This window comes from Daphnia carinata, chromosome 1 (assembly GCF_022539665.2).
Source record: "Daphnia carinata strain CSIRO-1 chromosome 1, CSIRO_AGI_Dcar_HiC_V3, whole genome shotgun sequence".
NCBI lineage: Eukaryota > Metazoa > Arthropoda > Branchiopoda > Diplostraca > Daphniidae > Daphnia > Daphnia carinata.
The window spans coordinates 4,143,738-4,169,902 of record NC_081331.1 but is presented as its reverse complement, the minus strand read 5'-3'; the positions used below and the strand labels follow the sequence as shown (position 1 = coordinate 4,169,902).

General features: G+C 40.5%; 1 protein-coding gene across 1 annotated transcript; it reads left to right on the top strand.

The window, feature by feature from the left end:
- The first annotated feature begins 175 nt into the window (after positions 1 to 175).
- On the top strand, positions 176 to 26,165 carry LOC130691897 (sonic hedgehog protein-like). Its single transcript, XM_057514931.2, has 3 exons — positions 176 to 1,539; positions 15,317 to 15,578; positions 23,729 to 26,165. The coding sequence occupies exons 1-3, from the start codon at positions 1,045 to 1,047 to the stop codon at positions 24,610 to 24,612; spliced, it is 1,641 nt and encodes a 546-aa protein (XP_057370914.1). The 5' UTR covers positions 176 to 1,044; the 3' UTR covers positions 24,613 to 26,165.

The window sequence follows — 26,165 nt, the reverse complement described above, 5'->3', positions numbered from 1 at the left end:
TCAAGACACATTGTTGTGACAACATATCCCAGAATAATTCTTTTTTCCTCTGAAAAAAAGAAGAGGCGCTCAGTATAACAAGAAGAGGAGAAGAAGAAAAAAAAAAATCCACCTGGACTGACCCACCCTCCCCCTTCTTTTAAATATTCCCTTTAGTGTTGTCTATATACCTTACCTTTTTTTTTTTTTTTTTTTTTTTTTTTTCCAAACCCCCCTGATTTTAAATGACCCACCTCTCCTCCGATCCGATCCGCTCTTCTGCTCTCCCAACGTCACCTTCCTCCTCCTCATCCACTTGGTGGACTACTACTACTGCTAGTACCACTACTACTACCCCGCCTCCGCCATCGCCTCCTACTCTTCAGTTTCACAGAGTGCTGGTGGTTCGGTGATTGCTGCCAGTTCCATCACAGATACCTCATCGGCCGGTGTCGAGAGATCGTCTCTCCGCTACCTTCCTGTCGGATAACCCACGCTATTCACCACTTACACACCTCCCACACGATCCGCAGTTTTATTTCCTTTTCTGAGTTTTCCCGATTTTGCAATTTTTTTTTTATCATCAAAGAGCAAACGAAATTCATTTTTTAAAGACGTAAAAAAAAAACAGAGTTATTTGAAAAAAAAAAAAAAAAAAAAATTGGAATTAGAAATCGAAAGGCAATTTTGTTTCAAATTGACCCTCTGCTGACGTCTGGGCATCGAGAGATGGAATGACACTCCACCAAGAGCCGATGCCGTTTGTCGATCGTGTCGACACATCTGCCAGTAGAAAGAGTACACGATCACAGCTTTGCCGGCCGTCTCATTTGCCCCATTAAAAAATTCCCTACAATTCTATACATCCCTTCCTCTCTCAATCATCATCGTGTGATTTTGTTTTGTAATTCGACGGTGCGTCGTCATTGGATTTCGACTTCAGTGCCTTACGACAGTGCGTCTCTGAAGTGTAGGTGAATTTCGCTCGATCAAAACAAAGAAAGAAATCGTTTAATTAAGATCGAAAAGAAATCGTGAGCAAAACAACACACATAAAAAAAAAAAATGGCGTCGTTCGAGTGTTGGTCCAGCTGTAATAGTGCAAGGCCTACGATGTGCTCACAAGAGGCTGGAAGCGTTCGGACTCGGCGGCGGATAAGCGTCGGCGTCTGCAACGACTGTGGTGTCAAGCAAATCAAATGCTCGTTATCTTCGTCACGGCGACACGTTCGCCGCCCTCACGATCACCGCTCATCGGCTGGTTATTGCTATTGGCTGCTCGTTTTGTTGGTCGTGTCGAGCGCTTTGCTGCCGACACCGGCGATGGCCTGCGGTCCCGGCCGGGGTGCCAACCGTCGGCGGTCGCCGCGCAAGTTGACGCCGCTCGTCTTCAAGCAGCACGTGCCCAACGTGTCGGAGAACACGTTAGGCGCCAGCGGACTGACCGAGGGCAAAATCACGCGCGACGATCCGCGATTCCAGCAGCTCGTGCCAAACTACAACACGGACATTGTTTTCAAAGACGAGGAAGGCACTGGCGCCGACCGTCTTATGACCCAGGTACGTCTTAACATCCTTTCGTTTGTGTTTGAATTTTCCCGCGGGTTTTCAACGATAACAGGACATGGCATAGGCCGATAATCGTTCTACCTGATATAGGCCTGTTTTAATCCTTTTGTACGCGTAAACAGTTTCTGGTCGCTGTTTACACGCATATCTTTTGTATCGTTACAATAGGCATACGTAGTTACCGCACCCACTGTAAATTGAGACGACGAAGAGCTATATAAGAAACGCACGATACAAAACATAACACACACGTACACACACGCGATTATATAGTTAGCTACTTATCCCCCTTTTGCTTTGTTTTTTTTTTTTATTCATTTGTTTTATGACGATATCTGTAGTATGGCCACTATAGGCTTATAGTATGGGGGGGGGGGAGAAACCAGCGGCCGGAACTGTTATGGCGGTATCCGATGGCTCCAAATTTAAGCTTCTTATGGGTTTTACTTTACCGCACACCAGAAATGTTTCCTTTTTTTTTTTCTTCGAGTAATAGAGAAAAAAAAAGGGGGGGGGGGGGAGTGAAGAAGGTAAAATAAAAGAGGTTTCTTTGACTTATTAGGTCGTATGGTCTTTAATTTAACGTTACAGCAATTGGATTTGTTTGAAATACTTTATCTCTCCAGTGAATTTGCGCGATACTGTGCGAAAAAAACAAAAAAAACAAGGATAGAAATGTGTGGCAAAGTCGATTTTCACACGGCTTTGAAATCCAATTACACAGTGGCACAAACATCCAAATATTGTGCGATGAAGAGTGACATGCGAGGTAAAAAAAATGAAGCTTCCCACCGGTCGATTCGTCCTAATTAAAAGTCTCTCTCTTTGAGCTCCATCATCCTGTAAAATGTACCCCCAAATAGCCGTGCGTAGACATGTCCGTACACTGTACCTGACAATTTCAAAATAGAAAAAAATCGCCCCCGTGGAGAGAGTTTAGCACCAGTCTGGACTTTTTTGTTGACTTATTGTCAAAGGTGGATAGGTAAAAAGAAAATGGCTTCCCATGGTTTGTTGGGTCCACGCTTTAAAATAGACAAGTGACAATTGGTTTTCCTCCTCAAAGATCATTCACGATTCCTACATGTATCTGAATCTAACGGCCCACCCTCGAACTCTGCCCACCTTTTGCATTTGGCCTTTTTTTTTTTTTTTTTTTTTTTTTCCAAACACAAGAAAGTAAATGTTTAATTGCCCTTTAATAAATAGAGTAGTCGTAGCAGTAATACAACCTATCTGCGAACAATCATACCCAAATGAATAATAAAAAAGGGAGGCACTATATAGCCCAACGTCTTGGGAACTTTGCGTCCAAGACACGCCAGTTGGACTTGAAACATCAGGGCGGGATGGCCCGACGATGAGGCGGTCTTCATCTTCTCCATTTTTTTTTTTTATTTTCATAAATTTCTTCTTTTGGGAAGTGCGTGCGACTTTTGAAAATACCTCGCTGAAAAGCTTTTGATTCTCCTGTCATTGTCGAGGAGAATACAAAATACAAATGGAAAAAGAAAAAAGAGGAGGACCTCTTAAAAAGGCTCTTGATGGAATTTCCCTCTTTAGCCCATGATATGTGCAGCACAAGAAAACAAAAGCGAACTGCTTGGGGGGCTATTGGCTATTGACAGTAACAGGTCGGCGTGACTGTCACCCAGGTGTCAAATGGACCTCTCAGCTAAAAAAAAAAAAAAAAAAAAAAAAAGGATTCACCCTCCCCCCAAATAACAAAGCAAATAAAGAAAAAGAATAAGGCCCAGACAAGATGGAGAAATAAAAGTAATAAGGATAGCCATTCGAAAAAAAACCCCGCGCAATTCAAAACAAATCAATTATCGCGTCTTCATCGAATTCAAGAAATAGCTGACAAACACTTTGGGCATTTCTTTTTTGCCTTCAAATCATTCGATAATTTTCTATTAAAAAAAAACAAAAAAAAACAAAAAGGTAGAGAAACAAAATAACACGACGACGTCGCCAAGTTATGAAAAGAATGCAACGATTTCTTTATTCCTTCTTTTTTTTTTTTATTTTTTGTATTCTCGACATTATTTAAGAGACATGTACATGTACGTATTCATCGTCGTTCTCCATGTCCTCGCTTGAAATTCGAAACCTTGTGGAATAGAATAGTTTGGAAGCGACCGAAGAGAAAAACTTGCGGGTGGGTTGCGCGTTTTATTCCGATCCTTCTTTCGAAAAACATTTTTTTTTTTTTTCGGCTAGTGGCCCTTTTTTTTTTTTTTCCTGGACCGATAAAGAGATTCGGTTTCACGCAAACACATATAGCGCGCCATGGCACCGCAAAGTCGGAAATGTAAAAGAAGCTCACCATTTTTTCTTTCCCTTCTAGATGCGACATTCTTTTTTTTTTTTTTTTTTTATATTTTTAAACAACAATTTTTCTTTCTTTTTGATATATTAAAAAAAAAAAAAAAGAAAGAATTCCTTCTTCTTGCTGGGATTTTTGGGGCGTGTGACGTGTCCTCGTATAACAACAACGTACATTACACAAAGACGAAACGTTACACCACACCGTCTTTTCGGTGACTCTCTCACATATTATAACACTAGCGCTTGGATTACGAGCGTGCGCTAGTCAAAACTATTTCCGACGGTGACTAAGAGAAACGAGCGAAATCCTTTAGAATCGCAGGGAAGTGAGTCAATGGCAAGCCTCCCAATAAATGTTACCTGAAAAAAAAAAAAAAATGGAAACTCAAGGAACATGATCGACATTTCTGATACAACCTATTATACACGGTACGACTCGAGTTGATTGAGAAAGTCGTGGATTTTGTTTATTGCCAGACACAGTGTCGAAGTGGAAAGAGTTGACCGGAATTATAGGTTGAGCTGTCACGTCCCAATCTCGTAGTAAACAGGAAAGAAAAAAAAAAAGGAAGGTCCTATTTAGACACTTAAAATGTATATACCCGGTATATATACATATATACCTACAGGGTGGGGTTATACCTATAGATTTACTATACTCTCTTTTTTGACGTTCCCATGCCATATCCTCGACTTTTGCTCTGACTTCTTCCCACACATACACACACACATACAAGTTCAGTGCCGAGAGATGCGGGACAGAGATGGACACCAGTGTGTGTGGGTGTGATGCTGGCCCATTTTTACCTGTCGTCTCGTTGTCTTTTTTTTTTTTTTTCACAGCAGCACAGAATTTTGCTGCCTGCGCCCTGTTTTTTTTTTTTTTTTTATTATTCCTCATCACTTCTGTCTCTCGCTCTTTGAGGTCCGTTGAGGAAACCCAAAACAAAAAGGAGAAAGAAAACGGGCAAAGACACAACACATTCCCACGGCTTTTTTCTCTTCTTCTTCTGTGTTTGTATGTGTGTGTGTGTGTGTTCTCTTTTAAGCCGTAGCAACACGTCCAAACATTCTCTGTGACTTCACGACTTCTTTTTTTTTTTTTTTTTTTTTTTTTTTTCAAATTCTATATTCGGTAGAGGATATTGTCATACACCGACGACACGGTCATGACACGGTTCAGAGCCGTATCACAAAACTGGTGGCATTTATATGGCTAAGATCCGGCTGGCATTCCTATCCTAGTAGACAGCATTTCCTTATAATTTTTGTATGTGTGTGTGTGTGTGCAAAAAGTCGGAAGATTTCCTTCCTGTGGAAAAGAAAAATGGGAGAATATAAACACACGCCTTTCGCACACAGACATACATTAAGATTTGTGTGGGGCCATTAGATAGATAGCCACCACCCAACGTGCCAGGCACTATATACCGCCATTACCTTCTGTACCATCCGACTTTTTCTTTCAAAAACAGCTTTCACATCTCTTCCTGTCTTTGTTGATTGCTTTTAGCTACCGCGACTGTACAATCTCAAATACAGTCACTTGTAAAAAAAGAAAAGAAAAATTTAAGGGTAGGATTGGTAGCTCACCAAGATACCTCACTGGCTGCAAATAAAAAACGCGTACTTGATCAAGAAAACAACGTTGCGCATCAAATTGTTTTTTGCCATTTTTGGTGAGGAGCTACTGAAATTTTACCTTTTTTTATTTTTTGGACAATGTCAATTGCTGCACAGTTTGAAAGCGAAAGAATTTTTTCTTATTCCTCTCTGTTTCCGAATTCTATTTTTCTCCAGCTCATTTTTTTCGAAAGCAGTTGTCAGAGTTTGCTGGCCGTTTCGGAGTGGGGTTAGTGGCAAGGACAACATGTTGTTTATGACGGTTGTTATATTCAGTCACGGTGAATGGAAGGGGATGGAACAATGTTTGACAGGCTATATCCCCCCTTAGTAATGCAACACGGTATGATGTACTATGTGTATATCCATACCATCTTTCTATAGTGTTATATTGTCTGGCCGGGCCAAAGTTCGCCAGTGCAACCAAGGGATAAGAAAAGAAGATGCGCAATATCCAGCAGCTCCTCCTCCTCCTTTCTTTCATTTTCTTGAATTGTTGTGTTCTTTTTTGTTTTTTAATGGGCAGCCTCCAGCAGAGAGCGTTCTTTTTATGTCGTCGTGCGCGATACCAAGTCGAGAGGCCAACATGTAGCGGTCGACCCGTTTCATCACACAACATCTTCTGCGTTTGCCAGCGAATTTATCTGTTCACGGCTGATCGCCAATACGAGAGCGAAAACATAAGGCTTCTTCTACTTATTACACAACTGAAGGGCGCGTCCCCAAAAATGGTCGTTGTGTATTTTTGTCTTGAAAATTCTTTTTTCGTTGTCCACCAAGTCACACACGGACGATTGAAAGAATCACCGCGGAAATTTACAAACAACAAACAGGAGGGGGGGGGGGGGGAGGGGGCTTCCCTTGCTCTCCGTCTGCCCAAAAGACGTGCAAAAGGGAGCAACAGAAAACGGGAAGGAATTCAAAGACTGGGACGATCCATCAGGACCTTTTAAAGGATTCTTATTCGTGCCTGTGTGTCTGTGTGAACGCAGGTGGTATTTAGGCCGACATGTCGAACCCGAAAGAGCGCATCAGTTGTTGCAAACAGTTGACAAGATACAACGGGATGGAAAGGGCAGACCTGGCCAAAGCGAATAGAAAAACGCACCTTTCACTCTGAAAGGTTCAGTAGATATACAACCTTTCCGTGTTATCACGACACGAAAATTTATTTTTTTTCTTTTCCAGCATTAGTTTGACACGGTATTTGGCAAAGCAAGAGAAAATACCTGAGTAGGAAATAACAAAAATGTTTGTTCGTAAAAAGAAAAAAAAGAAAATGCGGGACGGGTTTGACGTCATCATTTCGACGAAGGTATTTTCCGATCTTTCATATTCCATAGTATCCACCTATAACTCTAAACATAACAAAACGTTATGGCAGTAGCTCGGCTATATTGTCGTCTCCACATTATAAAAATACCGACTACCTACAAATGACCCGAACTCTTGTGTCCGTGCTTCCTCTTATCATACGATGGGGTCCTTTTCTTTTCGTGTCATAAATATACTCGGTTCCGTACAGTACGAAAGGCAACGATGCCATCGAAGAGCGACTCAATCCGTAAAGGTGTATAGTTTGGTAACAGTAGCACAAGAGTGCTAAGGTACATAAAAAAAAAACTTGTAGCATTTTTTGAGAATGAAAAAAAAAAGGGACCTAGCGAAACCCTTGACCGATCGATTCCGGAAGCCAGTACTGTTGTACTGCGTTCGCTTGCATCGTATAATTTTTATATGTAGGCTATAGCTACTACTCTACTAGTGCCTTTAGATGAGGTATAACAACATAAACACGTCGTAGAGCCGGATGGATCTTGAAATTCGACCTGGGTCTTTTTTTTCTTTACAGACCTCGAACAAGAATCAGGTGTTTTCTGGGTTTCCCTTGACGAGTGAGACGAGGGAGGGGTTGCTGGTTAGATACGCAGGTCTGTAAAAAAACAAAAAGAACTGCTCGTCTTTATATTCCTTCTTCCCCCCTTTTAAAAATAATATTTTTTTTTTTGCTAAGGGAAGAAAACAGAGGGTTGACATTTGTTGTTACTGGCCCAGGGTCAGTTCCACTTGAAATCATAGGCCCTCATCAAGAGTCGATCAAACTTCAAAATTTTATAGGGCAACAAAACGGATAGTACGAGGACCAATTACATCGTAAAAATATCAAAAAAACGAAAGAAACATTTCAACAGGCAAATTCATTCTGTGAAATGGCAAAAAAAAAGGAGAATTAAAAAAAAAATTCAATAACACAAATCGTGCACGGTTTGTTCCACGAAGTTGTTGTTATCCAACTGCAAGAGCTCGAAGAACATTGGCGATCATCGTTCTCGCGAAGCACATCCTTTTTTATTCGCTTTTACTTGCGTTTTGTTTGATACGTGCAGTATTTAACTGATGTCGTGTGTACGTGGTGTGAGACATGGGTCTTTGACCTCCGAGAGAAAATTCAAATCAAATCAAAAGGGAACCAGGAAAAAAAGAAAACGGAGAGACAGAAGGATAGAAATTGCTTGCAACAATCTCTATATGATAGAATGCAAAAGGCAGAGCAACGGGTTGCCCATCGCATTCCTACACGTCCTTTTACAAACCTTCCCTTCCCAAAAAGAAAATAATAGAAAGAGAGAATATGTATATAAAAAAAAAAAGATATTGAAAATCAACGCAATGTTTAGAAGAAGAAGAAATCATCGAAATACCAAAAGAAGAAGAAGAAAAAAATAAATAAAAAACAAATCAACAAGGAATTACTTGTCCATTTGGCTGTCGTCATCACTTGTCGCCCGTTTAGTGGAACGCAACAACAACAACACAAAAAAAAAAAAGGGTCAAATCGTGATGATATGTTGGCTCAAGATCCATTCCGCACGAGACTTGATTAGCATAACGTAGTAGTAGTAGTAGTAGTAGTAGTAGACATAGTAATAGTAGAGTATGGTAATGTAGGTCGACCTACTGCGAACTGTTGGGCGTTTATCTAATCTGTTTGGGTGGCACACGCTGGCCACACTTGGCCCTCACCCTATCACGATGGACGGACAGACAGGGACTCCTTACACGATTCCCAGAAAATTGGGCCGTCTGACAGCAGACGGGCCACTAGACATTTGCAAACTGGAAGATTTTTTTTTTTTCTTTTATTTTCCTGTGGAGGGAAAAAGAATGTGGCATAGATTGCCAACACCAAAGGAGTTCCAAAAAAAAAGCGGCCACCACCTTTCGATATCGACGACTGGCATCGAGCCAACAACAATGTTTGAGAAAAGAAGAGTCGAAGGAGAAAAAAAAGAAAAGATTGTTTTTCGTTTCATATTTGCCTGCCTCTGTATGATCTGCATACCACCCTACCACAAAGCAATCGGATTTTGGGCGTTTTGCTTTAGCCGAAAAGGTTGTTTCAATGTCAAAACAACTGAAAAAGAAAGGGCATTGCGGATTATCACCGAGAAGTTAGAAAGAAGAAATAGAGAAACAATGTCCGTTTTCTTGATTTGGAGAAGGTGATAGTACTCGTTGCAAACCTCAGCAGCCAGGATGTCTGCATGATTGTACACCTTTTTTTCTTTTTTATTCCCTTTTGTTTTCGAATTTTGATTCGCTTTTTTTTTTTTTTTCTAAAAAAGCTGCAGCCCGAAAACGGAGAGTTTCATAGCCCTGCACCTAAAATCGAACTGGCAAACGGGCGCGTGAGCAGGATATGTTTTTGCTACTATTTCAAAGTAAGGGAGGACGGGCACGCTATCACGCACGCAAACTTTTTTTTTTTTTTCGGATCGGGTAATATTATACGGCGGCAGCGGCAAAGTTTTGAGGCAAAAAAAAAAAAAACACACGTGCCAACCGATGACGGATCGTGTTTCTCATTGAGCATGCTCCACTCGTCGTGTTTTTTTTTTTTTTTTTTTTTCTTTTCTTCTTGTTGTCGACAAATCAAAAAAGTCGGGAGGAACGTAGACACACAATACCTAAAAAAAAAAAAAAAAATAAATAAATAAATTTACTGGACATAAGTAGAAAGGTCAGGCCGCGTTAAGCGCCGTATAGGCGTTTGCAAAGCTTTTGCTTCATGTTTGCGGTGACATTGAGAAGTAGATTTGATTTCAACGATTGTTGCAGATCTTGTTGTTGTGGTGAAATCGATTGGCGTGCGGCTCCCACTATGGCCTATCAGTTGATGGGGGATATACACAACCCCCTCCCGTTGCAAAATGGCGGAAAAGTAGCCGCTTTTTCAGTTTGTCCAGGTGCGCGTGATTTCGACACACCGCTTCACTTTGGATTTCTATACGAAAAATTTACGAATTTTCGTTTCTTTTTTAGATCGTTTTCATTGTTTTCGATGTACGTGTGTGCATATTACAACCAACTTTGATTCGTTTAGTCCTAATCAGAAAATATCGGCTACTGTCAACGATAAAAGAGGATGCTTTCCATTGCCGTTTCTCGATCGTTCATTGGCTGCCAACCCAACTGTTACGGATGGGAATTTAAAAAAAAAACCTATTGTGCTTTTGACTTCTTTTGTTGTTGTTGTCACGATAAGAAAAAGAATTTCAACTTTGAGTCAATTGTTTGTTGTCTTCGAGTGCGGAAATAGCCCCCCTCTTGCCATTGGTCGTTTTTCTCAAATCTTTTACGATTTTCTTGTTTGGTCCGTTCGTTTTGGGAAAACAAAAATAAGTGGCCCGGGCGTCGATGAATAGATCATGACTGGATAGAATTTTTCCTTTTTTTTTATTTTTTTTGGACAATTCCTAATGTGTCTGCGTGCGTGTGTGAGAACACATTTGTCGCACAACAGGCAGCTGGCCCTGAGTTCACAGATGAAACATTTTTCGTCTGTCGTGACATGCAGCAGGGCAGAGGCTGTCGTCGGCTCAACAAACGGGAGGAGGAGCCTATTTACCATCTTCTCTCTGCAATAATGCAGCCTGTTCTGTGATTGGACCCGTCGAAGGGCCAGCAGTTGAGAGAACGAAGGCCGCCGCCACAATTTTTGTTGTTGAAAAGACGCAACAACAGCTGCCGAAGGCGGCCTTCATTCCTCTCTTTCTCCATCAATTCGTTCTCCTTCTTTTTTGCTCCTTTATTTATTTATATATACTGTATATATTTTTTTTTTCACGTAAAGCCCTATAACGTTTGTCATATCATTCCCGTTTGTTGCCATCTTGTATACAGCCCGGGTCAACGGCTACCCATCCGGCCAGGGCAGACCGGTACGAAAGAGAAAAGAGGACATGAAAATGACAATTCAAAGCGAAAAATAAAAGATGAGGCAAACACACACAGAGTTTGATGGAGAAAAAGTATCTTCTCCTCGTAAAGACAATGATGATGATTTGCATATACAGTAGAAAGAAAGAAGAAGGGGACGTTTCTTTCTGGAGGCGTCGCGGCCATCAACCTCTTTCCAACCTCCTTTTTGTGCACAGAATTTCGTTCGTTTGTTTTACAGGTGGCGATGATTTTTGCCTGGTGGTCGATATCATTTTTCTTTGTGTTCGATGCGAAAAAAAAAAAAAAAAAAAAAAAAAAAAAGAAAGAAAGAAAGAAAAAAAACAAACAAGGATATTTTTGGGTGTTTTTATTTTCGTTTTGTGCGCGTGTGCGCGGAAAAAGAAATGAAACGTGTCCCGCTACGCACCGCGACTCGTTCCACCAATTGACTTTTGACACTTTTCTTTTTTTCTTTTTTTTTTTTTTTTTCTTGGGTTGGGTCGTTTTTCGGGTCGCGCAATCATCGCATTCCCAGCCCGGCTGTCTGTGGACTGACTGGAATTTTTGGGGTTACGGCAGAGAGAGAATATGTATGATAATAATAATAATAATAATAAAAAGAAAAGAGAAATTCCGTTGCGGAGCAACAAGTTTGTTGGTGTTGCACGAATTGTTTGGCCCCCCGCTGTCCAAACGAAAAATGATTTTTTTTCCCTTAGCGTTTTGAGCTTTTCCAGCACTACTTTGTTTTCGTGTTCGTAACGATTGGAATTTCTTCGACGTCTTCTAATTTTTCGTGGGCCACACAACGACACACGGCCGCCGTTTTAATTGCGCTCGTGTTGACTTGTTGACTTGTTGACTCGAGCAAGAGAATGTCCCGATGGCACCACAACCTCACATTCTTTCGATTATTTCCTTTTTTTTTGTTTTTGTTTTAAGTAGTTGACAACAACCAGAAGAAAAAAAAGCCACCACACAAGTGAGTTCGTGGTTGTTGTTTTTTTTTTTCGGTTGCAAATGAACCCTCATGCCGACCTGTGGGGCCACATTAAAGGCTAAAAAAAAAAAGAAATGCGGATGGTTGCCCGGCAGGGTGACGACGGCCGGCGCCCCTGTGTGGTGTGCGCATAGTTGACATTCCGCACCACCCATTAGCTTGTTGCGGATGAACTCGGAGGTCGTCCGCACTCCGTTTCAACCGTGTGCCACTGTCGTTTTAAACGGGGATCCTTCGAACACATACAAAATGTAAATTACCCCTGTTTGTGTGTTTTTTTTTTTTTAATTCCATCATCATCAGATTGAAAAGAAAAAGTTTGCAAACTTTCTTAACGGGTTAATGATTATTCTTACAATCCCACCCACCTTTTTCTTTTTCTCTTCCGCCGACACAAAAGAAAAATGGCTGCTATGTTAAAGAAAAGTCAGGCCCATTGCTAATGATATGTTTTGAATATTTCCCTAGAAATTCTTTCATACCTCTCTCTTCCCCAATAAAAAAAAAAACTGGAACCCCCCCCCCTCCCGTAAACCAGACTTCCTTTCGTTTATTTGTAAGGGGGGAAATAAAGGCCAAAGAAAATAGCCATCGACATAGACGCTGTTGTCAAAACATGGTTCTCCAGGTTCGCCATGGAACATTGGGCTCTTTGCGCATTTTTTATAGGGTACGGACGATGAACGGTCTACCTTGTCATTTGGTTAGATTCTACCGCGACCTGCCCACTTCTTCACCCTCCCTTATTTTCCAACAGCCATCCTTTTTCTTTTATCTTGTTCCATGCATAGCAATCCAGTACGTTTCCCAATTGAAAAGAGTCGGCACATGTTTGAAAGAAAAAAAAAGTCAAGTCATGGAACGATCATTCATTATGTTACCATCATCCAACGTTGTAAGGACAAACCTCGGAAACGTTTGGCAGATAATATTTTTAGCGGTTTTCTCTTATTGCTTTCGTTTTGAATGAAGGGTAGGAGTTAGAAAGAAAAAAAAAATCAGGACGAATTGTGGGGGCGGAATTATCTATGGCTGATGGAGGAAGGGTACCGGAACCCCCCCCCTCACCTTTTGGTGTCTCTCACCCTCAACACAAGCAACACACACAAAAAAAAGGACCCCCTACCCCCCATAACACAAGCGGCGGTTCCTTGAGAAGGGCACCCCCTCTTTTTCAAAACAAATTCTTTTTTTTTTTTTTTTTTCTTTCTTTTGGTCTACACGCGCCAGGGGGTTCCGTTGTGGAACACACGCCTTTTCTTTATAACTCTCTCCTTTTTTTTTCACCTTCCCCTCAACTTGTTTGATTGTGTCAACGTCTTTTATGTCGGTGGCTAGCGCAAAAATGAGATGCCCGACAAGCGAACGACATTCCTGGAATTTCACGGTTGTCCAAAAAAGTAGAAACCAACGTCTATCCTTGAGTGAATCTTGAAAAAAAACTGAAGGAAAAAACTCGAACGCGTTCGTTTGTGGGACGTCACAGCAAATCCTTTCCTAACGTCAAAGTGTTCGGCTTTGGTTGCCAATTGATTTTCATTGTTGATGAAAAGCAACGACTTTCAAGGGAGGAAGGGGAATCTTTCCCATTTCAACCCATTGAAAAAAAAAAAAAAAAAAAAAAAAAAATGATACAGTACCGCAGGGGTACTCAAACACCTGGCGTCCGGCTAATAAGGAGAAGCGCTCGCGCTACGGACCCAAGAAATCAAGGGGGGGACCCAAGAAGCCTCTAACAAAAGAGATTTTTTTTTGTGTGTCTGTTGTTGTTAGATTTCTCTCGTGTTTGGGAGGGAAATTGAATAGGTTTTCTATTTTTTCTCCCTCGCCCTTAAAAAAAAAAAAAAAAACCTTTGGTCGTGTGTGAGAGTTCTCTCGGCAGCACAAAAGAGCAATTAGCCCTTAAAGTCCTGACAGCTGGTGCCTTAAGCGAACGAGAAAAAAAAAAAAAAAAGGTTTCAGAGCAAACAGACGCGCGCACACACAAGAGTCGAGTCAACGTAGACTAACGCCTTAACCACTACGCAACGTATCGGGTGTCCTGTGTAAACACATTGGCAAAGCAGCACGTAAAGAAAAATAAAGCGACACACAGACGGAACAAAAAAAAAAAAAAAAAAAAAAAACCAAGGGAAAATCATGTCGTCGTCGAGCGTCGCTTACCGTTATCAGTCTCGTTGTGTGTTTTAACTCGGATATTTAGTTCAAGAGCCGCTTGCCGACATTTTGGAACACAAATATATTCTCGGAGCTTTTGGCACTTGTCATCGCCCCCACTCGAAACGTTGGCTTCGTGGTGCGGTTTATCTCTGATGTGTAGATGTTCTATTCTCTTTTCGTCTACGTGTTTAGACAAGAATAAAGTCGACTAAAAACGGTTGAACAAATGTCGGCGTCGAAGAAGGAGAAACAGGGTCGCATCTTTTACTACCCCCGTGTGTTGTGTGTTCAAGCAAATGGATGGCTAAAGTCAAACTCGTTTAACAGTTCTTCAAAAAAAAAAAAAAAAAAAAAAAAAAAGTGAAGGGAGACAAATAAAAAAAAAAAAGGGATGACAAATCACGCGCGCGGTTCTTCTGCTTCTAGTGACTCCTCCTACCTCCTCGGACTGGCTTTTTTACTAAGAGAGAGAGAGAGAGCCGAGTGTAGGAAGAGAAAAAAAAAACACTTAAAGACACCGTGGGAAATCAAAACATGGGAAGGTGGGAGGTCGTCACCGTATGTGTGTGTGTGTGTATCTACGTGTGTGTGCGTGTTGTACGAACTGGTGGGTAGAAATTCAGGAGAAAAAGAAAAAAAGGGCGGCATAGTTGGATGGAGGATCTTAGCCGGTGGTTTTTAACTAATAGCATCGTGACACACAGTCCACACAAAGATCAAACGTCCCCGTCATAACATCAATATACATATATATATATATATACGCATATCCGGATAATAAATATATGAGAAAGAGAAAGTAGGAATAGGCCTATGTAAATATATAGCGTATTTACATATGTGCGAGGGGCCGCTGGTTGTTATTAATTAAAACATAATGAGATGACGTCGAATTTTTATCCCCCCCCCCCTTTTTTTTTCTTTAAATTGTAAAGTGGAGATTTAAAATATAAAAAAAAAGAAACAAAATGAGATAAGAGATAAGAATAATAACCTTTTTCTTCTTTGAATTGTTAAAACGGTGTGTTGGGAAATGATGATGATGCGGGGGGCTGACTGTCCGTTAAAATCGTTTGTTCCCTTTATTGTGTTGGTTGCCGTCCTTCTTGCTGCTGCCGCTCTTAATTGATTCTAAAACGTGAAGCATTCAAGTGGGAGAGCGGCGCCCACAGTCCACAGGTGGTTCGATCTTCCTCGTGAAGAGCAAAAAGAACACCTGCATAACACTCAACATCTCTTGAGGGCGAGTGAAAGAGACAGACGAAAAACAACATCGGGAGACGAGGTCGTTCATGACCTACGGGAAACGTGAAACTGCCCGCGAAAAAACTAAACAAAAATAATAATAATATTTATGTGTTTGAAAAAAAAAAAAAGATAAAGACTCGAAATTTAATTATCAATTTTTTGTTTTCGGGTGTGTCTTTGTAGCGCTGCAAGGAGAAGCTGAACACGCTGGCCATTTCAGTGATGAACCAGTGGCCGGGCGTCAAGCTGCGCGTGACGGAAGGCTGGGACGAGGAAGGCCTACACGCGGCCAATTCGCTGCACTACGAAGGGCGAGGCGTGGACATCACGACGTCGGATCGCGACCGCTCCAAGTACGGCATGTTGGCCCGTCTGGCCGTCGAGGCCGGATTCGACTGGGTCTACTACGAGTCGCGAGCTCACATTCACGCTTCGGTCAAATCAGGTAAGAAACGCATGACTGTCAAAGCCAGTAAAGACACGCTAAATAGCACCAAAATGTTAGCGCGCCATCCGAAAAAAGACCGTCCCAAAAGCTCCTGCAAACCGAAACAGTTCGAATGAAAAAAGACGACGAACGAACCGGATCCATCTTGATGGATAGGTGTTTGTTGTTTCTTTTTTTTTTTTCTTTTTCTTCTGACATAGTCTCGACCCTGGCCTTTTCTTCTGTTATAAATACTCGCTCGAATCACAAAGTCGAGGCCGCAAAACATTTTCCAGAAATCTTTTTTTTTTTTATTTCTTTTCTCTTTTTCACTAGTATCTCGTTTTTATTGAATCCATTCTTCTTCTTCTTCTTCTTCTTCTTCTTTTTCTTTTTCTTTTTACAAAAGAAGAGGAGAAAACTCTATAATGCGCTACTACGACTAATACTATACTCGAGTTTGGTTTGTTTTTTTTTTCTTGTTTTTCGGGATAGCACGAGAAGATGGGAGAAGGGGATTTTACGTTCATTTCTATTTATAGAAGTGCCATCATTCTTTCAAATGCCCCAACCAAAACGCCAGTTGTTTTTTTTTGTTTTTTTTTCTGTTCCTCTTTGGGAAGCTTCGGACAACTCCTACTTTGAGCGTCTGTGGGGGCCAGTTCGTTGGACCTCAGCCGGAGCTATTTCTTTTATTTTAATTCTCTTCCTACGAACAAAAAATAAATAAATAAATAAGAAAGGAGAGAGAGAGAGAGAGGAGCAACCATTTTCCAATCGCCCTCCAGCAGCTCTGACTGGCTTCCCTGCGTTCCGATGGCAAAAGGAAAAAAAAAAAGATTATGTTTGGTAGACTTGGGCAATAAGGCAAAGAGAGAGCAACAGACTGTTCACACGTATATTAACCATGTACAAACTCTTTCGATTGTCATCGCCTCTCCAAGCGCGTTAGTTCTTTTTTTTTTTTTTTTTTTTTTTTTGAAAAAATCCCGCCAAGTCATCTTCGAAGCTGATGGACACCAATAGTCGTCGTGTTAACCAACATCGTTGTCTAACATTGACAACAAAATGATGTTTTAGAATTACGATTTTAATTTTGCTATCGTTCCAATTGGCTAGCAGTTGAACAGACAAGACAGCAGGTGATTGGTAAATGTTGGAATGCAACTACAGTTTCGTGAGGCTTGGGCAACAGTCGAGGCCAAACGGGGCTCTCTTGTATTTCATTTCTTAAAGGCATCGTATAGGCTATAGACGAGTGTCTGTGTGTATATTTTCTAGGATACATCGTTAGATATCGGCTCTAGGGCCGGTCGGTTGAGGCTCGACGTTCATTGGCTGCCAGACGTTTATATAAGGGACCACTTCAGAGATATCCAAGGAAAGAAAAAAAGAAGGAACAACAACAAAAAATAAAGCCCAACAAGGTACATAACTGAACTCCGGTTGTGTATAGCTTTAGCCAGCAGATCATTGGCTAGAAGAAAAATAGCTTATCATTATTTAATATAAGAGGGCTGTGTATATAATAAGGGGGGAAAAAAAAACAGAAGGGCAAGGCAAAGTAGTTCAGGAATTCACAGGGATGATGATGATGATGACCAAGAAAGAAGCAGCTCTCGAATTTAACGGTGCGTGTGTGAAACATTCCGCTGCAAAGAGAGAGAGAGAGAGAGAGAGAGAGAGAAAGGTGAGAAGCCATCCAACTTATCTTTGATTTTTTTGCTGGATTCTTCTTCTTCTTTCTTTTGGACTTGAGCCAATGAATAGTTTCATTCTTTTAACAAACAGATTTTTTTTTTTTTTTTTTACAAAGAATCTACATCGAAAGAGAGAGTGCCTTTTTAAAATACGAAATGCCTACCTACTTTTCTTTTTGAAAAGAAAAAAACGATTCTTCTTTTAAATGATGTAATGATTGAAGCATATCACAGACGATGTCACGCAAACGCAATTTTTAGCGTCCACCCCTGTCGTGTTCGTGAAGTGAGAGATGAGCGTGAGGCCACAAGTCTTGCTCCAGGCCAATGGGTTTTCCCGATACTCCCCTTGGAACACATTCGCGTTCGTGATGAGACTCGTGTCAACTCACGTCTGCTGTGTTTAATAATTCTTTATATATATATATATATATATATATATAAAGCTTTTAAACGCAGGTGTCTGGACACACTAACGTGCGTGACATTAATGAAATCGTTGAATAATTCGATGAATGTTATCCCTCCTTCATGGTGGACATAGCATTCAACATTTCTCATTCATCTATACCTGCTTTCTTCTTTTTCATGTTTTCTTAGTTGAATCGCCATCTTGAATAGGCCTTCGTTGTTGTTGTTGACGTTTTTTTTATTTTTTCTCTTTAACCTTAAAAGAAAATCTTTTTATTTTTTTTCATCTCTTATGTGTGTGTCTCTCTAGATATGGGGTCTACATTTATTTATCCCATATGTATGTGCATGTAGACATGGCGAATGGGGTGATGTTGTTCCGGCGACTTTTTGACTGTGGCCTGTGGGCCGACAAGAAAGAAAAGCAAAAAGACAAGAAAGGAGAAGAAAAAAGAAACGTAGAAAGAGCATAAGTAGTAATAGATGTTAGAAGGAAAGAAGAAGAAAAGAGGCCGTGTATTGCCATGCGGGGTGATGGGTGCCGCGCTCTGCAGGGAACCTGATGGAGCCTCTTCTTCTACTTAACCGGCACCCTCTTCTTTTTCTTTTTCTCTTTTCCTTTTTTTTTTTTTTTTTTTAAGGGAGATCTTCTTCTCCCTTTTTTTTTCTGAAAAAAAAAAAAAACCGGCGCCCCGCTCTTTTTTTTTTTTTTTTGCCGTGTTACCTGTTTTACCTGCGCCGTCTTCTTTTCTCCTATTCTCCCCACATAACTACCCGCATACCAATGGGAGGGGGGCTCCAGAGTTCCCAGTCTTCGAGCGTGTAACACAGCTTAACAAGCTAGGGCTCGAACAACAAGCTGCGCTGGGATTTATTTTATCTTATTTTTAATTCTTTTCTTTTTGTTAAAATGAAAACTAGTAAAGAAAAAGAAAATCACAAAGGGGGAAAAAAAAAAAAAGAAAGGGACATAACGTTTCAGATAGGCAGGAAAAACAACAACAGAGGAATGTTATTAAATCAATCTAAAGCGTCGATTTGAGAAGAAAAAGAAATCTAAACATCATTTCGTTTCCCCCCTTTTGCTATATTCGTTTAACAATTGAATAAAAAAAAAAAAAAAAAACGCATAATTTTTTTTTTCTCATACGGGATGTATTTAGAAAGAATAAAACGTTATGAATATCTATACTATACGAACGTACAGGTATCATGTGACTCTGACTGATTGGGTTCCGTCACCTGTGAGAGGAGCTCTTCTCGCGTTCACTTGACTTGACGCGTCAGCTTATTCAAACTCTTTTTCTCTTTTGCGTGGCTCAGTTATGCTATGGCCTCTACCGAACAGCTCAGCATTATTATATATACACTGGTGTGTGTATATATAATAGAAAGAAGAAAAAAAAGCCCCCGCAGGAAACACTTGTCGGGATATGTGGGTCCTGCAACTCTCTTCGTTTTTTTTGTGTGTGTGTGTTGGCGCAGCTTCTAGACGCCGAACCCGATTTGTCTTTCGTCTTTTCTTTGCCTCTCTTTTTTATTTTGAAAAAAAAAAAAGAAGCGGCTGCTTTTGCCCTTACAACTGACTTGCACCGCATACCTGCGTGTGTATGTATAACTAGCAGGGCTTATATCTTTTGCCCCTCTATGGTGGACACTACCAGGGAATTCAAATAAATGTTCTAGAGAACTAGAGAAGAGAAAAGGTTTTTCTTTTTTCTTTTTTTTTTACTCAACGGCCGCTTTTCACCACTTGGACGCGCTCTTTTCTCACACAGCACCGGTGAGTACGAGCAGCCCAGTCGTTGTTAAAGGTATACTGTATATATATATTTTTTTTTTGTAGAGAGCCTATACACGAAGGCAAGGATTCAATATATGTGATCTCTTATCTGCCTACACGTCCCTCTCACTTCTGTGTGGCCCTTTTTTCTTTCTTTCTTTTGAGTACAAAAAAAAAAGAAAAAAAAAAGAAGGGCCTTTTCTACTATACCACAAATAAAGAGATGGGTGTCTTTCGTTGAAATTCTTCTATTTCTCAGGCAGTAAGAAAGAGGGGTGACATTTTGACTCGTTGACGGGGCGGCGTGTCCCGTTGTCTCTCCCACTTTCAAATGGTCTTTCAACTTCAAACAGATTTCCCAACTCGTTAACACCCATTTAAAAAAGAATAATAATAATAAAGAGTTGTCGGCAGTGAGACACGTTTTGACCTTGCCTCGCCCTTTTGGTTCGTGCGTCCGAAAATTGCGTCATCGTTGACTAAGACTGACTGAACGCTCGCTGTCATAATAACGACATTCAACGGTGACGACACCGATGTGATGAAAACTCTAAAGAAAATGATAGAAATAAAAATATGGGGGTAAAGCGGCTCATTCGCACTTTTGGAGACATGCAAAATTATTCTTTCCATTAAAAAAAAAATTCTGAAATGGGATAAAGAGTAAGAGCAGAACTGGGAGCCATGACGTGCGTTCGGTTCACGCTTGTTAATTTATGCCGGCCGCCCAAGTTGCGGCACATAAAATGTAAAGACAAGAAGAAGAAGAAGAAGAGCTTCCCCCGCAAATTTGCTGCACGCCATCGAAGAAAAGGTGGTAGGGTGGTTTAAATAAAAAAAAAAGAAAGACTTTCTTTGGCAGGGCGGGGGGGAATAAATTCTCTATTCTGTTTTTTTGATTGCGACCATAAATATGCGGGAAAAAAAAAGGGGGCCTTTGAATTGATAGCCAAGGTAGTAGCTGCACTGCCAACACACAGTCAACAGCGGCCATTTCTTTTTTTTTTTTTTTTTCTTTTTTCATTTTACTTTTTCTCGTTTCTTTTTTTTTTTTTTTTTCGCTTTCGTCAGCTCAGACTCAAGTCAGTCAGAATGAAAACTGAACAGTTTTCCTTCTCCGATTGGTTTACCAACAACATACCTCCTCCTTCTTCTTTTGTATTCTTGTTCTTGGTTATCTTTTTTTTTTTTTCTAGGTTCTATAGATTTTTCTTATTTCATTTTCCCCCCTTTTATTTCTTTCCCTTGGCCCGTTTCACTGATTGCCTATCTTGTCCTCACCCGTTGATAATCTCTTGTCTTCTTATTCCTTCCCCCCGGCCGGCACCAAAAAAAAAAAAAAAAAAAAAAAATCCTTGGACAAGGAAGGAATCAAAAGAGATCCGTGACGAAAGAGAAAAAAAAAAATACAAATTCATTTTCTATGCCACGTCAAGGGTAAAATTCTATTTTCGTATAGGTTTCCGCTGTATAGAATCAAGCAGGGGGGGCAGCCCTATAAAGCTCTCTATGAATGTGTATCCGATTGAATATCCAAAAGAGGAGAAGAAAAACACCGAGCTATGATAGGAAAAAAAAAATAATCGTAATAATAAAAGCGCGTAAATCAAATTTGAAAAAAAAAAATAATAATAAGAATTTCGTTGCTATTTTACCTGTAAAGGTATGAAGAGGAAGCCGACCTTCCTCCTCCTCCTCCCCCCCTCTCCACATAGTTGGTGGGTGTAAACACGTTCTTTTGACGTGATGCGAGTTATTCGAGAAAAGAAGATGAAATTGTTGTGACATTGGAAATCGTGCGTGGTGATGAGCGCGGCGCTTTGCTCCGGCTCGAAAAATAAAACGTCCCCCCTTTTTCTTGTCCAGCCTTTTTGACACGCTTGGCCAGCTTTATCTTTTTTTTTTTTTTTTTCTCCCCCAATCTGTCGGAACGCACAGATTTTTCGTTCTTTCCAATCGAGAACAAAAAGCTCGTAGCAAAAAAAAAAAAAAAAAAAAAAAAAATGTGTTTGGATGTTTCTTCCTATTGTGTTTTATATGATATCCGTGAAACATCTCTAGAATAAAGAGAATCCTGCGCACAATTGACAAGCCGATGCTGCTTTTGCCAGCCTTTTTTTTTTTTTTTTTTTTATCGTTTCGCAAAGAATCGCGATGCGCTTTTGTCAAATTCGGATCTCTGCGCGTGACTTTCTGTGTGTGTGGCTTTCCCTTTCATTTTTGTGATGGCGGAATGAGGAGAAACGAGATGTTGAACTGATGGAATGCTTTTCAAATGTTGAAAAAAAAAAAAAAAAGATGAGACACAACATTTTTTGCCATCAAAAGGTTTTCTTCTTCGTTTCACTCGATTGGCGTTCGGCACACCTGCGCATTCTCCTCAAAGAAAAAAAAAAGAAAAGAAAAAGAAATTGAGGAGCGAACAAAACAATTAATCGCAACGTCGCCCTTTTGTCGCCCATTTTTCCTGCGTCTCAAATTTGACGTGCGTCTCCTTTTTTTTTTTTTTCCTTTTCAAAACACACACCAAAAAAAAAAAATGGAGGAACTCCGCAAACATATTTCACCGCCAATTTTCGTTTTTTTTTGTGCCCGTGCGCATTCAATGCGCCACCCAAATGTCGTCGTGTGTACGCTTTACTGTCATTCAAATTTTCTTTCGAAGCCGAATTCTTTCCATGATTTATTTACTCTTTAAAACAAAACAAAAAAAAAAAAAGAAATTTCTTTCGGAGCCCCCCTCATCTTTTCGGTAATCTCGAATGATGGTGATGGATCGCAGTTTGTGAACAACAAAACAAAAAAAAAAAAAGAAAAATACCAGCAAAGTTTGCAGCTAAAAGATAATGGAAACAGTCGGGTGGGGGGCTTGAGAGAAAAGAACATGACGACAAATTGGCAACGTAATGTTTCACAAAGTGAATTTTAGGTATTTTCTCTCTCTCTCCCTCTTTCTTGCGGAAAGGAGAAAACAGACGCAGTTGTAGACAGAAACAAAAAGAAAAAAAGTGGCACCCATAGGTTTTTGTGTGTGTGTGTGTGTGTGTTGGATGCGCGCGTGAGAACTGCTCAGGTAGAAAACAGACAGGAAAAAAAAGGCAAGCAAGCAAAAAAAAAAAAAAAGAAGAAGAACGATGTTTATTATATAAGGAATGCGGACGAGGAGGGCAAAAAAAAAAGGTCCGGGTTATGGAGCCCCCCCCTCCTCATCCGTCGTCTCTTATAAGCACCAACAACCTCTCGTTCTTTCTCTCTCTTTAAAACACATTTTCATTTCCCACCCTAAGATTTTCTCCGTCTGGTCGAGATGGATATAGTCTCTCTTTTTTTTTTTTTTGGGGTGGCTCTTTTATCTTAAAAACTTGTAATTGACTAACAGATTTCCCAGTGTCAACTTGGGAGTCAAACGTTGTTGCCCAGTCTGCCGTCCCACATTGTTCCAAGGAGATCCAGCTGCTGTCCTTGGATGTTTTACTTGGCGATGTGTCTAAAGAGAGGGACCAAAAGGAATTGAATATGGAAGGCGAAAATATCGTAAGAGCCAATGGGAGGTCAGCCCAGAGCGCAAAAAAAAAAAATGGGAAAGGGGGCACACGCATACACAAAGTGGCTGCCTAAAGTTAATGAGCACTAAAAAAATAGAAGAATATACAGATAGATATATGGATATAGGTATAACTAAAACGGAATACAAGCGCAAAGGGGGAAAAAAAAAAAAAGGATGAAAGAAAGCTTCACCGGGCAGCCATGGCAACAGTCTCTGCTCGCGCCTGTTCATCTGTACGTGTAAGAGCCAAAGGAAAGGTTTTTTTCTTTTTTTTTCTTTTTTTTTTTTGGGTTAGATGAGAAGAAACAAAAAAGAGGAATGAGGGGAACGAAAGAAACGGACGAAACGACAAGTAGTAGTTATCTACACGTAAGCATTCGACAGTTGGACGAGACAAGGGCATCAAAGCCGAACTGTTATTACCTTCTATTTATTTATTTTTTTTTCTTTTACCTTATCCCTTTTCTTTCTATTTCTTTCCGCTTTTTGTTTCTGTGTTTTCGTTTGACTCTAACCAAACCGCCCAAGTTAAGGAATGATGGTTTTTTGGTGTTCCTCCAACAGTTATTTCATTTTCGTGCGTCCATTTCGTGTACACCTTATGTCTTTCCTCACATTCCTCGTTCTAGTTCAGAATGTTTTCAAACAAAAAAGGAACGCCAACATTGCACATTGATCATAAATTGTTGACATCATTAATGACCGCATGTTTTCCTTTCTTTTACAGAATCGTCGCAAGCTGCCCGTCACGGAGGCTGTTTCCCACCCGAATCGACCGTGCTCGTCGACGATGGCAGCACCCGAAAGCTATCCGAACTTTCAGTTGGCGATCGAATTCAATCGATGGACTCGCAAGGCCGTTTGGTCTTCAGTCCCGTTCTGCTCTTCCTCGACCGCGATTTGACCGAAGAACGTGATTTCGTTCAACTTCAATCGGCCGATGGCGCTACGGTTACGATGACGGCCAGTCATTTGATCTACACAGTGGCCAGCCAAGACTTACTGGAGGATGTCGACATCGATCTGATGAACGAGCAATTGCAATCCAACAGTTTGACCTCTGACGAGAGCAGCAGCGCAGAAGAAGAAGATCGATTGTTAGGCCAGCTGATGGCCAACGCCACGATGGAACGTTTCGGATCACGACTCAAGGCCACGTTCGCTTCCAAAGTTCAAATTGGCGACTGGATCGTGTCAACCGGCCCTGACGGTCGAGCCAACCCTCAACGGGTTGTCGGAGTTTCAGCCGTGACCCAGCGAGGCGTTCTGGCTCCGTTGACCGAGGAAGGCACGTTGGTCGTCGACCAGGTGGTCGTGTCCTGTTACGCCGTCATCGACGATCAGGTCATCGCCCACTGGGCTTTCGCCCCGGTCCGGCTCCTTAACAACGTCCACAAAAGTCTGGTCCACTTCTGGCGAGCCATCAGCTGGTGGAATCACGACCGGACGACGGTCGATGCCACGGGCAGCAGCATCCCAGTCAGAAATGTTGAGGCTAGATCGACGACCAATGAGAACAAACCTCCGACGTTAGTGGGCATCCATTGGTACGCCAAATTGTTGTACAGGATAGCACGAGTCGTACTGCCCAGTCACTTGGTCTTCAACTGAACGACCGCCGCCTGACGGTGTGCAAAAACCAAAACACACACAATCTTTTTGTTGGGCATCATTTTGCTCAGCCACATCTCCACTCTCTCTTATGTAATCTCCTAACTCTATGACGTTTCTTTTTTCTTTTTTTTTTACGTTGAAGAGAGCCCAGCCATCATATGATATACCGGGAGAAAGAGAGAGAGATGGAGAAACTAAAGTTTCCCAATTTCGTTTTTTTTTTTTTAGTTTGTTTGAATGGTTTTTTTTTTATTTGTTCGTTTTTTTTGCTCAGCAATGTTGAGTCTATATATTTAAATATGCCCAATGATGTATGATTTTGTCGATTTCCCCAATCCAAAAAAAAAAAAAAAAAAAAAAAATTCCTTTTTTCAAATCCAATTTATCTCCTGTAAAAGCCGTTTTCGACTGATCGGTCAACCCAAACTACATTGTTCCAAGCAGAGGAACTGCCACCACCAGCCAACCACTACAGTATATCCAAATCCTATGCAAACAACCTACATAAATTTTTTTTTTTTTTTGTCCCTCGCGTTTCCCTATTGCAGAATTCTTTAGAAAAAAAAAAAAAAAAAGCGAAACGAATATACCCTCCATAATTATGTGATGATGCGTGTAAGATGTATAACAATTTGTAAATAGGATGAACAGGAATGTTCATATGACACGATGACGGAGAAATGAGAACACGAACGGAAAAGACAACCACCAGCCAAACAGATTTGAAAGAAAAAGAAAATCTTCTGTCCCATATATGTAGTTAATTTCACAATAAAAACAAAAACAAACAAAAAAAAAAAAGAGCAAAATGTTAAAGATTCAACAAGTTGTACATAAAATAGAGTGAGACATACAGACACACAGATCTATCAGATTCCCTTTCCTCCAATCGCGTTCACCACCAACGACTTTTTCTATGAAAAAGCCTCCCTCTTTCTTAAACAAAATAATAATATCAATAAATAATACTATATATACTATCCTTGATTTTAACTACTGCTATAACTCCGTCCGTCTTCATATAATAATTTTCTATACTAGTTTTTTTTGTGGGGTACTTTTAACACACTTGAAATTGAATTTTTTTTTCTGTTATTATTTTTTTTTTTAAATCAAACGTAGCTGTCTCCAGTGCTCCCCACGTTCTGCTGACCCTTTGTTGATTCATGATCAAAGCCTTATCACTTTTCATTTCGCTCTCATTTTGCATCAATGACGGGCGGTAATTATAATAGAAAATAAACAAAAAAAAAAAAAAAAAAAATCAATTGAACCGCCCTCCAAAGCTAATACGACAACCAATTAATTTTTTTTATTTTCATTCTCGGAATCTTTTGTCGTGAAAAAAGGGGAAAAAAAAATTGAGAAATGAAAATAACAAAAATTGCGAATGTATTGTTAATTTTTACTTTGTAATTCAAATTTCGCATGTCTTTATGTTCCGAAATTTCTGTTTAAAAAAAAAAATGTCAATTGGGAGCAACCCATTTCCGCCATTCGGATTGTCAACTTTGTATATTTTTGCAATCATACATCTGTTTCAATTATTA

Bases quoted from the DNA above. Each gene is read 5' to 3' on its own strand.
- LOC130691897 (XM_057514931.2), top strand. From the start codon at position 1,045: ATGGCGTCGTTCGAGTGTTGGTCCAGCTGTAATAGTGCAAGGCCTACG. The intron at 1,540-15,316 runs GTACGTCTTAAC...GTGTCTTTGTAG, and splicing joins CCGACCGTCTTATGACCCAG to CGCTGCAAGGAGAAGCTGAA. The intron at 15,579-23,728 runs GTAAGAAACGCA...TTTCTTTTACAG, and splicing joins TCACGCTTCGGTCAAATCAG to AATCGTCGCAAGCTGCCCGT.